Below are 13,369 nucleotides of genomic sequence, written 5' to 3' on the forward strand. Positions count from 1 at the left end.
CACTGAGGTGGACAGAGGAACTAGAAGAACTACACTGTTTGGATAACCAGTACAGACTGGGCTTTTGAAAAGGATGCTTTTAGGGTTATTCCCATACAGAATACACACACACACACACACACACACTCACGCACACACGCACACACGCACACACGCACACACGCACACACACACACACGCAGACACACACACACACACACACACACACACTCTCGCGCACGTGCACGCACACGCACACGCACACTATGAAGTCTATGAAGACTACTGTCTTTGGTTTTGCAGTGAGTTTCACTCAGTCTGAGTGATGGTGGTGATGTGTGTGTGTTGCACTCGTGTGTGTGTGTCAGACAGCCGTACCTGTGATGAGATTGATGATTGGGTAGGTGCTCTCCGACATTGTGTGTGTGTGGTGTGTGTGTGTGTGTGTGTGTGTGTGTGTGTCAGACAGCCGTACCTGTGATGACATTGATGTCTGGGTAGGTGCTCTCCGACAGTGTGTGTGTGTGTGTGTGTGTGTGTGTGTGTGTGTGTGTTGCACTCGTGTGTGTGTGTGTCAGACAGCCGTACCTGTGATGACATTGATGTCTGGGTAGGTGCTCTCCGACAGCTCCATGCTGTGGCTGTCCCTCTCAAACGCCTCACGCAGCTCCTTCTTCACCGCCGCTGAGCCACACAGACGGTACAGACCCACCACCTGAACACACACACACACACACACACACACCACACACAAATACAGACACACAGACACACACAGACACACACACACACATTGGTTAAAATTACTTTTTAAAAAATCAGGCAAACTCAACATTACACAAAGGTCAACATGATCACCAGGTAAATGAGGACCAACTGCAGAATGAGCTCAGAATGTCACACACACATGGAAATGAACATCCTGTTCCACACACACACACACACACACACACACACACACGGAAATGAACATCCTGTTCCCTTCCACATACTTCTGCGACCCGCGTGATGGTGGCTGCCGCTAGGCCAGTCGCTAGAGCATGATACAAACAACACCAAGGTCATGGGTACACACACACACACACACACACACACACACACACACACACACACACACACACAGCATGATACAAACAACACCAAGGTCATGGGTTGATTTTCAAGCTTGAACACATCGCGATAAAAACAGACACATTCTTTACTAGTACCGAAGGTCTGCTCCATGAGTGGATGTCCACGGAACCTGAATCAACACCCTGTTCTCCAGCCAAAGAAACAAATCCTACATTTCCCAACAGTCAAGTCAACTTGGTCAGCTGTTTGCCGTGTGGCGGGAGGGCATGCTTCTCCCTCACAAAAACATGAGCTGTGTGCCCGTTCACGGTGCCAGGACCAGGAGGCGGGCGTAGGGGCACCTGGCACCGCGAGGTGGGCAAAGGGTACAGCGCCCGGCACTAGCCGGGTGGCACAGGCTTTCACCAGCACCTCTGTGTGTTGCAAAACAAAAGCAGACTAGAGGCTATAAACACAGTCTCTTTACATAACACACACACACACACACACACACACACACACACACACACACACACACACTCATTTAGAAAATACACAACTCAAAAGGACTGGTATCTTACATGTGCACTACCAGGCTAATAAGCTTACATTTCCCAGCACCGGCCGGCAAAAATAGAAAGGAATGTTAGCAACTTGCCCCACATACTTTCTTAGGCTTTCTGTGGTAAATATCCAGAGACTGTGTATGTACATGCAGCCGGCTTAGCGTGTGTGTATTTGTTTTTGTGTGTGAGTGTGTGTATGTGTGTGTGTGTGGAGTGTGCGTATCTATGTGCGTGTGTGTACATTTGCGTGTATGTACGTGTGCGTGTGTATGTATGTGGGTGGTGTATTCATATCCTTGTGTGTGTGTGTGTGTGTGTGTGTGTGTGTGTGTGTGTGTGTGTGTGTTGGGCCATTCCTTGAAGGGCCCTCTCCTATGTTTACCCATGTTCATACCTCAGGCCATGGCCCAGTGCTCCCTCTACACACATCAAGGCTCTGGAACAGCCACAGGACATTCTCAGGGTGTGTGTGTGTGTGTGTGTGTGTGTGAGAGAGAGAGAGAGAGAGAGAGAGAGAGATACTCAGTGTGTGTGTGTGTGTGTGTGTGTGAGTGAGAGAGAGACAGAGAAAGAAAGAGAGAGAGAGAGTGAGTGTGTGTGTGTGTGTGTGTGTGTGTGTGTTTTCAACCCTGAGGAGTTATCCTGTCTGCATAGAGCGAGGCCGGTGGGTGTGTGATTCAGCTGCCTGACTGCTCAGCCAGTTACAGTGAGAGTTTACAGGAAATGCCAATATATAACTACACAACGCTGGTTTTCAGATAGGTCAAATTCTTCCAGTGAGAAAGTAAACATTCTACTGACTGGGAAAATGGCCACAGTCACGACACATAATCATTTCTGGGAGACTCACAAATGCCTAAAAATAAAAGAAGAAAAAAATACAACCATGTTCTTTCGGAAGGACAGGTTGAAAAGGAACTTTTAAACAGGATTGAGTTTGAGATGGCGTATTTTGCTAAGTTGAGACTTAGCAAACATAGCAGACTCAAAGGGAACATGTTTGGTGCCACTGAGGGGGGGATAAAGTTCCTCTTTTGAGGGTTGGAAAGAGTAGCAGATGGTATGGGGCTTTGGCTGGAGGGTTCCTGCTCTCCTCCCCTCTCCTCTCCTCTCTTCTCCCCTCCCCTCCTCTCCCCTCCTCTCCTCTCCTCTCCTCTCCTCTCCCCTCCCCTCCCCTCCTCTCCCCTCCCCTCCTCTCCCTCCCCTCCTCTCCTCTCCTCTCCTCTCCTCTCCTCTCTTCTCCTCTCTTCTCCTCCCCTCCTCTCCTGGCGTGGCTGCAGCTGAATAGCACACAGCAGCAGACAGGGAAACAATGGCTGCCGTGCACATGTGTTAAGAAAACAAGCCAAGTGTTTCCTGTGCTGAATCAGGAATCCCTGAAAAGTCACCCAGGTTCACACAGAGAGAGAGAGAGAGAGAGAGAGAGAGAGAGAGAGAGAGAGAGAGAGAGAGAGAGATGGGGGGAGAGAAGAAAAGGGAGGGAGAGGAGAGAGAAAAAAGAGAGAGGTGAGAGAATGACAAAAAGAGAACAGGGGAGGGGAGAAAGAGAGAGAGAAGAAGTGTGACAGGGAAAGAGAAAGAATGGGGGAGAAGAAAAAAGAGAGGGAGAATGAACGAGAGATAGAAAGAATGAAAGCGATAGAGAATGGGGGAGGGTGGGAGAATGTCAGTGGTTAGCACTCTGCCAAATCACAGCAGCTCCGCGGTCCTTCATGAAGGAGTCGCACCTGCACCAATCCTCTGGGGTCAAAGAACAGCGACCTCTGACCCCCTCCTGCTGCTCATGCCACATGACAGATAACGCAGCCAGGGTTCAGTCGGGGCAAAGAGAACGGAGTTATATTTAGAAATCACCGTTAAGGTTTGGTTTGGTTTGGATTGGTAATGTTAACCTACATCAGAATGTTTCCATGGGGAGAGTTCTTCCCATAAACTTCCTAAAGCCTGGGTACCAGGATGAAATCACATGCTAGTCCACTTTAACCATAACTTATAACTTTGTACGTGGGAATGACCTAAATCTAACTCGAGAGAAAACATGACAGCTCATACTAGACACATGCACAGGGCTCTCTCCCATAGATCACAGTGTATTTCAGAAACAGGCATCTCTCTCTCTCTCTCTCTCTCTCTCTCTCTCTCTCTCTCTCTCTCTCTCTCTTTCTTCCTCTCTCTCTCTCTCTCTCTCTTCGTCTCTCTCTCTCTCTCCCTCCCTCTCTCTCCCTCTCTGTCCCCCTCTCTCTCTCTCTCCCTCTCTCCCTCCACCTCTCCCTCTCTCCCTCTCTCCCTCAGGACTGGCCTCCCCTCCCTCTCTCTCTGTGATAAACATTATTCAGCCAGGCTCGCTGAGTGTCTGTTCTGTATGCCTCAGTGACAAGAGAGAGAGAGGATGGGGGACTGGCCAATACAGACTTTATGAGAAACTACTAAAACAGCTAAGAGAGTGGGGACTATATCCTAATTATACAGAGAGGATATGGAGAGATCAGGGACTATAATCTAACTATACAGAGAGGATATGGAGAGATCAGGGACTCTAAATATACAGAGAGGATATGGAGAGATCAGGGACTCTAATCTAACTCTACAGAGAGGATATGGAGAGATCAGGGACTCTACAGAGAGGATATGGAGAGATCAGGGACTCTACAGAGAGGATATGGAGAGATCAGGGACTCTAACTCTACAGAGAGGATATGGAGAGATCAGGGACTCTACAGAGAGGATATGGAGAGATCAGGGACTCTAATCTAACTATACAGAGAGGATATGGAGAGATCAGGGACTCTAACTCTACAGAGAGGATATGGAGAGATCAGGGACTCTACAGAGAGGATATGGAGAGATCAGGGACTCTAACTCTACAGAGAGGATATGGAGAGATCAGGGACTCTACAGAGAGGATATGGAGAGATCAGGGACTCTAATCTAACTATACAGAGAGGATATGGAGAGACAAAAACAAAGAATCTAAAAGAAACCCCAAAAGTGCCCAGGGAATCCTGAGGCTGAGACAGGCGAAATAATTGAAGCACAGGAGGAAAGCAAACCAACTCCCTCAAGGAGAGAGAGAGAGAGAGAGAGAGGGAGGGGGGGTGAAGAGAGAATAAACAAAACAAGGCAAGACAATATTGTTCCCTCAAGGACATGCTTTCTGAAGATCCTGAGAGTGTTTTTTTTTTCTTCTCTTCTCCCTGGGCCTCTCTGGCACCAGCTGAGCACCGGCCGGCGTGTCTAACGCCTCACACCCCCCTGATGAATAGATCGGCCTGGGGCCTGGGGCAGAGTGCTGAGAGAGAGAGCGGGGCAGGCCAGGGTAACAAGCATTAAATCACCCCATGGCACCGTACCACCGCCACTAGATGAATGTGCCTCACACCCGGGGAGAAAAGCCCCAGGGGGATGGATGCCCCCGAGAGGGGGGCCCACCGTGGGGCTGAAGGGGGCTGGCTGGCCCCTGGCGTGGGGGTGGGGGGGGGTGTGGGGGGGGGTAACTGGAGGGTGAAGAGCAGCAGCCAGACACTTTTACTGCCTGAGCCTCTCAGACTGGAGGGTAATGAAGAGGAACGCCAGACGCCGGCTCACTCCAGTGCAACTGGTGCTGCACACACACACACACACACACACAGAAGATGAAGTGCAGAGTGGGGTGGGGTGGGGTGGTGGGGGTGGGGTCGCTAAAACAACAAGAATGAGGGTCCCCCTGACTCAGCACAAGAGAGGTGGTCATGCAGACACACAGGAATACACACACACACACACACACACACACACACACACACACACACACACACACATCCACACACACACACATCCACACACACACATCCACCCTAAACACACACATCCACACACACACACACACATCCACCCTAAACACACACATGTAGAAAGCCCTATTCACTAACTCCAATTCCTATGGCACCACAAACAACATAGAACCAAAACAACCTGTCATTATGAACGACACAAATATAACCTGCATTACACCATCACAGATATGGATAGCTCTCTTTCTACATCCACAAAGGACACAATACTCTTTTTTCCAAAGGTCTGTTTTGACAAAGGACCCAATATTCTGATAGTACATGCGTGAAACAGCGTCCTGGTGTGTCTCACCTGGCACCCCCTCCTCTCGATCTCCGTAATGCACTTCTCGATGAGCAGCGGCACCATGAGTCCGGCCGCCTCCCGCTCGACCACCCTCCAGGCCTCCACGCCGAACACCTTGGGTTCGCGCTCGCCGTAGGGGCCCCCGGGCGCGTCGAACAAGTTCTGCCACTGCTCCATCAGGCCCAGCTTGACGTAGATCATGCCCCGCGGCTCCAGCCGCACGGCCAGCTGGTGCGTGCGCGTGACGCGGAAGAGCGCCGGCAGGGCCACGGTGCCATGGCAGCAGACGCGGTGGCGCCGGGGCGTGGCCTCCCAGCTGAACACCACCAGCTTCAGGTGCTGGGCGTTCTCCAGCTCGATGTTGAACGTGTGGTCCATGTCCAGGAAGGCGGTGCGGCAGGTGAGCAGCGCGGTGCGCGCCTTGTTGACCGAGTCCACCTGGATGGCGCAGTAGACGTCCCGCGAGTCCACGCGCGGCGGCTTCAGGTCCTCGGCGCCGTAGAAGTGCAGGCTCATCAGGCCCGACAGGTACGTCGTGCACTTGGGCTGCTCGGTGAAGCTGTACGGGCGGAAGGCGTCGATGTCGAGCTCACTTCCACCTCCTCCACCTCCTCCACCTCCTCCACCTCCTCCTCCTCCTCCTCCGACACCTCCACCGCTCCCACCTCCAGAGCCGTTCCCGTTAGCCTCTCGGTCCTTAGCCTTTCCACTTTTCCCGTCCGTGCCGGAGCCGTGCTTCCCAGACTTGGCCACCAGCTCCGGGGAGTCTCCGTCGCTGAGGTACCCCCCCTTGCTGGCCGACTTGGAGCCCCCGCCGCTCTTCTTCTTGCTGTGCTGGGTGGACACGCTGCTGTCCAGGTGGTAGCGCGAGATGACGTTGCCGCTACTGCTAAAGGCCCCCCCCCCCGAATGGCCCACACCTGGGGAGAGCCTGGGTGGAGCTTGCCCCGCCTCCGGGCCCCCATTGGTTTTCGGAGAGTGCGCTCTTGATTCTGACTGGTTGCTGCCACTGTTGTTGCTGCTGCTGCTGCTGCTGCTGGGCGTCCCTTTTATGCTGAGCTTCCTGCTAAGCTCCGGAAGTTTCTTCATCTTCATGGAGAGCTTGCGCACCGTGCGGGGGGACTTGATCTTGTCGGGGAAGGACCAGTTGAGGGAGCCTCCCTTCTTGGAGGGGTTGGGGCTGGAGGGGGGGGAGAAGCCGGCGCTGGGCAGCTCTGGATCTGGAGCGGAGAAACAAAACAGACAAAAGACATCATGTTACACAGGAGACAACTTCAAAAGAGTCAGAGACAAAAAAAGACAGACAAAAAAGTCGAAAAAGAAAGAAAAATCCTTCTATAATATATATTACATTTTTATATAACATTTTATTACGCCTTATTGATTTGTTTGTGACAAACCAGCAGACCACGAACATTAAAAATGATGAGGAGAACAACAAGAGAACTGCACTGGAGTAACCTTCAAATAACCTGAACTCACTGATTTTTTATGGTTTCTACAGCTTGTAAAAGGGCTGAATTTCCCTACTGAATGGACTCTCATAATGTCTTTTATGACTTTAAATACTGAGAAAACTCCAGTTCAATTATGGGCAGATTTAATTAGAAATGTGGCTGCGAGCCTCAGTGGAAATGCTGCCTCTCTCTTTCCTCTTGCAACACAGCTTTTGTGGCTCCCCTGGAAAATCCATTATTCGTCCCGTCGACAGAGAAAGAGGAAAAAAAAAAAAAAAAAAAACGACCATAACCTCCTTTTCACGGCACAAGTCATTCTACCTAGCACACGAGAGGAAGTCACACGTCTGTTGCGGCACGGCTTCAAAGGTTATGGGAGATTTGGGGGGGGGGATCTCACCAAATCCCTTAAGAGTCCGGTCAGCCCCTGGAGATGAACTAACAAACTGCCGTGATGGACGGCACTCTTCTAGAAGGTTCTCCCTGAGTCACTGCCCTTTAGATAACCTCGGCCCGATCCATACGCTGCTGGCACAGGGGCCGTATTCATTTCCCTCATAACAAACCCCTCCAGGCAAAAAACACTCGTCCTGCCCCCCCCCCCCCCATCCCCTTTGTCACTGCCTGAGGTTCACCAGGCTAAAGTAATCCATCGCCGCTGCAGTGAGCAGGGGAGACAAATGGCAGTGAGTGTGTGTGTGTGTGTGTGGCAGAGAGTATGTGTGTGAGAGAGAGGGAGTGAGAGAGAGAGAGAGAAAGAGAAAGAGAAAGAAAAAGAGAAAGAGAGAGAGAGAGTGTGTGTGTGTGTGTGTGTGTGTAAGGGACGTGGGGGGACGGGGCAGATATGGCACAGGCTCAGATTAGCTAATTACGGCGTAATTTGCCCAGCGAGAGAAGCGCCCGCTGCTTGCCCGCTGGAAGCCTGCGCCCAAACGTCCAACCCGCTTAAAGAGACCTCCTGTCCCTAACCCTAACCCAACCTGTCCTGCTCACACAGACACAGGCAGGGGGAAATATGGCTTTTAAATTTTCCACGAACAAAAGAGTCTCATTTGACTGAGTCTCATCAGTGATCCGTGTAGGATGCTGAGCGTATCCAGTTTCATGTCGTGATGAGGGTTGGGGAGACTTTAAAGGCAAGAGTATAAGTCATCCTTCCGTACCACGCAAATCTTTATCACTGATCCTCTTCATGAAAAAGGGGCATTTATGTCCAGAGGTAAGAGACTCTCTGACTGATTTTGATTAGGCATGACACGGCATATCTGTTACCGTTACACAACTAAACAAGACAAAAAAAAACACCATACACGGTTTCCTATTAAAGTCTCTGGACTGACTGACCACCTGCCTGCCACCCAACTCTGTTGGTTTCTACCCCCCTCTCACCCATCCTCCTCCTCCTTCCTGCCCTCTCGGTTCGATCACATGGCGTGGGGGCAAACCCTGCAGGGGCTACAAAGTACCTCTGTTCCCTGCCTCCAGCTTCTCACTTGCACATAATTCCAGTTTTTGTTTTTGATCTGCAATTCCTTGGCATGGCTAAAACAAAGGAGTGATTCTGTTGGGCTTTTTTTTCTCTCTCTCTCTCTCTCTCTCTCACTCTCTCACTGGCAAGAAGAGCAAGGGAATCCGGGAGAGAAAAAGAAAAAGAGATACAAGAATAAAGCGGGTGACAGAGGGTGGGGAAGAGAGAGAGAGAGAGAGGGAGGGAGAGAGAGAGGGAGGGAGGGAGAGAGAGAGAGGAAGTGACTGCTACAGAAAGCTACAGCCAGAGCTAAGGAGAAAAAGCAGAGAGTAGAGAGAACGACAAGAAAGAAGGAGAGATAGAGAGAGAAAGAAGGAGATATTGGGGAATGGGGAGCCAGAGAAGTGGAGAGATACATAACAACAGAGAGAATGTGAAAAAGGCAGAGTGAAAGAGAGAAAGCGAGGGAGAGAGAGAAAGGAGTGAGTAGCCCCTGCCAAGCGTCCTGCTGTGCGGTGCAGTGCAGTGTGTCTGGAGCAGGAGGCCAGGCCCAGGGGCGGAGATCCCATTTCATTGTAGGGGGGGACAATACATTGTCAAATTTCAGAGTGTAATTCCGGGGGGGGGGACATGAAAAAATTGCTTTCACGAGAGCTAGCATAAACTGCTAAATACCGAATTCTCTTATCACATTTACAAACAGAAATTCGAAGTCATTTTAGAATGATCTAAACAGCATTAAATGTACTAACACGAAATATCTATTCACAGACAAATAATGTCCAAAGTTCAAGAGAACTTGATGCTCAAAATAAGTTATAAAACAGCTCAAGAGGGAATCGAACTTTCAACCTTTTGATTACAATACGACTTCTCTACCTCCTACGCCACTGTCACTCCATATTACTATACCAGCATAGTTCATGGACCGCAGAAAAAGATGACATTAATTTAACTTCAGATAATTTAACAAATCTGGAGAGGCACTGAGATGTAGACCTACGTTTATTAACTAGCATGAACCTGCCCTGACAGGACATTGTCCTAGACTTAGCTAGCTATCTTAACTGTGTTAATTACCGGCATGCGTGTGTTATCGGCAAACGTTCACGTTGTCATGCCAATCCATGAATAAGCTTATGCATATCGATTGGAACTTCGTAAATGGAGTTTAGAAAATGTTCTTACTGCGTTCGAGAATGAGATAAATCTCTTTACATATCGTGTATCATAGCGGCAGCGACAGGGGACAGAGGAGGAAACAGTCTGACAATCTGACCGTGTAGGCTACTGGGCTGATTAACTGAAACACGGAGCTGCCGGTAGCCCTGCCCGTTGGAAACAGCATGTGAACCAAACCACTTTGAGGAATAGGGGGAACATGATTTTTCAACACTTAAAAACACATTTTTTTTACGTCTATAATTAGCACCGCTTGTGTCGTCGTATTTTTATTTAAAAAAAAGTTTTCAATGATTGTTGGGGGGGACAACTTTATGGTAGGGGGGGACACGTCCCCCCCGGGATCTCCGCCTATGGCCAGGCCCAAGAGGCAGGAGGGCCGACGGGGAGAGAGGACTGGGGCAGTTAGCCACCGCTGGGAGGGGGGACTGGGGCAGTTACCCACCGCTGGGAGGGGGGGACAAAGGCAAGCCTTGTCCAGCCAAGAGGAGGCCCGGTAGAACCCAGCCCAGCGACCACAGGGGCTCCCACAGGGGCTCCCTCCACTCATACCCCAACACCCCCCCCCCCCCCCACCCTCATTCCTCCCTCGTCACGGCCCTGTTCAGCCCCCTCACTAGCTCCTTGGGCACAAACACCCTTCCTTTTCAGCCCCTTCCTGCCAACCAACGCCTCAGTGCTCCACACAGCCCCAAGAAAAGAGTGGCGCAGGCGGGAGGGGAGGCGAGGGGAGGGGAGGGGAGGGGAGGGGAGGCCCCAGTGGATGGAGACAGGCCAGCACTGTGAGCTGCTGCGAAAACAACCCAGCCTTGAAAACAAGCCCAACAACATCTGGAGGAGGGTGGGTTGGACACACACACACACACACACACACACACAGGGTGGGTTGGACACACACACACACACACACACACACAGGGTGGGTTGGGCCGGGCCGGGGGTGAGGTCTAGTGGTCGTGGTGATGACAAACCACTGCACTTGCCCCCCCGACCAGTGTACAATGACATCATTATGCCAAAGACCACAAGGGGGTTCTTATGCACTTGGGTGTGTGCAATTTCCACCTACTGTGCCCTTCCAGGGATTAGTTTAAAGAGTCCACTTTAGTCGTTCGGACTGATGGATCTCTGATACCCTTATGGATTCTTCCGAAAGCGCTGGGAAGTCATTCGGGATGACAGGGCAGGAAGGCGGTGAACGGTGGGCAGTCGGGCGGTCGGGCGATCAGGCGATGTGCCGGTGGCCCTGACGCGTCTGACCGGGGGGGGGGGGGGAGGGGGGGGCGACACACGACACCCACCCACCTGAGGCACGGGGCCAAGGGTCTGGCAGCTCCACCCTCCAGGTCCCAGATTAGGAGGCAGAGTTTAGAGGTGCATTCCTCCCGCCTCGTAAGGGGGGCTATGGTGTGTGTGTGTGTGTGTGTGGTTGATGGCTCATTGGCTACTCAGTTGGATCAAACACACACACACACACACACAGACACACACACACACACACACACACACACACACACACACACACACACACACACACACACACACCTCCCCCTTCTTTTTGGCTTTGGGGCCCTCTGGCCACGACACCTCTCCCGAAACATCAGAGGCCTTTTATGGCCGACTTTAAACACCCAGCCTTGTACTTTAAACACCCAGCCACCTACACAGGCTTTAAGCTAGAGGCGTGAGTGTGTCTTTGCATGTCTGTGTGTCTGACTGTGTGGTTGTGTGTGAGAGACACACACACACACACACACACATTTGAGTGAGTTTGGAATCATTTGATTGAGCACAAGAAAATACATTTCTTGTCTTTATGGTATATGGACAGAATAACTGCTAAAAAAGTGCAGAAATGAGTGTGTGTGTGTCTGTGCACATGTGTGTGTGTGTGTGTGTGCATACAGTATTTAGCATCCATTTACGTCCTTTTCATTGCTCTTAATTGGGTCTGGCTGTGACAGCAGCTGATAGGGTCGAGGCAGCCTCCAGTCATGCAGCTAATTATGGGGAGGCAGAGCCTTCAACAGCCATTTACAGCCCTCCAACACACACACACACACACACACACACACACACACACACACACACACACACACACACACACACACACACACACACACACACACACAGAGAGAGAGAGAGAGAGAGAGAGAGAGAGATAAGGCAGACAGAGGAAGAGGGAGAGAGGGAAAGAGAGGAGAGAAAGACATAGTAAGACAAGGAGATACAGACAGAGAGAAGGTAGAGAGAGGGAGAGAGAGAGGGAGAGAGGGAGAGAAGGAGTAGCGGTAAAGAGAGAAGGCTAGACAGGGAGATGGGGAGATAGAGAGAAAGAGAAAGAAAAAGAAATAGCGAGGGAAACAAAGCAGGAGGAGGGACACAGGTAGAAAGAGAGGAAGTTAAAGAAAGATAGAGAGTAAGGGATAGGGGGATGATCTCCTTTGAGTCTCTTCCGTGTTACGCAACCCTTAATCTGGACATGATCGAGACGAAACACTGATGGCCAAACACAACAGCTAGGAGTGCTAGCCGGCACAAAACAGCCTTGTGCGGCGGTGAAAACAGCCCGGTGAATGGCCTGTCTGGTGCGGAAAACCAGCCTGGCCGTCTCCGGTGTCCCCCTTCCTTTTCTTTAAATCATTCAGCGCCATGGAAGCCTCTCCCAGGACCAGAGGAGCTGGGTAACGGGATCCCATTACCGCCGTAACACACACCTTGCCCCAGCGCTAGTACTAACGCCGTAACACACACCTAGCCCCAGTGCTAGTGCTACCGCTAACGCAGGCTAGCCATGCAGAGGGGCCTCCTGGCTGCCGGGAGTATGGCGGCGGGCCAAAGCCTGTTTATCTAGCCCTGCTGCGGCTAGGAGAGCCTGCCCTGCCTGTTTCACTATGCTCAGCAGCCTTCTGGCCCAAGGTCTCTGCTTGTAATGCATGCTAAACGAATACTGAGCATGTCTGAATACAAAGGTCCGAGCAGAGAGGCAACGACAGCCATAGTATAGAAACCACCTACACTTGAAATGTAATATGGAGCAAATTACACTGTGGCTGCCAGGTAACTTGACACACGCACACACATGTGTGTGATCTCACTAACACACACACACACACACACACACACACACACACACACACACACACTCGTTTCTGGAGAAGCCAATAAGCTTGAGTCTTGTCCTCTGCTTTGTCCTCCAGCAAGAGCTCCCTTTCCCCTGCCGTGACACGGTCACATTAAGAGACGCTGTCAACTCCCATTACATCCCAAGGGATTATGGGGCATCTTAACCAGCGTCAATCACGCCACACTGCCCCGAGTGACGGAAAATGGCATGACTTAATGGCATTTCTTACACACACACACACACAAACACACACGACGAGAGAGTCAGCGAGTCAGAGAGAGAGAGAGAGAGAGAGAGAGAGAGAGAGAGAGAGGGAGAGAGAGGAGAGAGAGAGAGAGGGAGAGCAAGAAAGCAAGAGAGATCAAGAAAAAGAACATGAGTGTGAGATTGCCCCCTCTCACTCCCCACTCCCTCTTCTCTC

The 13,369-nt window shown here is 51.1% G+C and overlaps 1 protein-coding gene across 1 annotated transcript in view; it reads right to left on the reverse strand.

Annotated features, from left to right (window-relative positions):
• Positions 1 to 13,369, reverse strand: part of syde2 (synapse defective 1, Rho GTPase, homolog 2 (C. elegans)) — a 44,419-nt gene that overhangs the window by 17,915 nt on the left and 13,135 nt on the right. The window contains exons 3-4 of the mRNA XM_031574871.2: positions 5,721 to 6,934; positions 568 to 694 (exon numbers count right to left, since the gene is read on the reverse strand). Coding sequence (XP_031430731.1) covers positions 568 to 694; positions 5,721 to 6,934 — 1,341 coding nt within the window. The remainder of the gene's footprint in view (positions 1 to 567; positions 695 to 5,720; positions 6,935 to 13,369) is intronic.

The sequence above is a fragment of the Clupea harengus genome, chromosome 10, assembly GCF_900700415.2.
Source record: "Clupea harengus chromosome 10, Ch_v2.0.2, whole genome shotgun sequence".
Lineage (NCBI taxonomy): Eukaryota > Metazoa > Chordata > Actinopteri > Clupeiformes > Clupeidae > Clupea > Clupea harengus.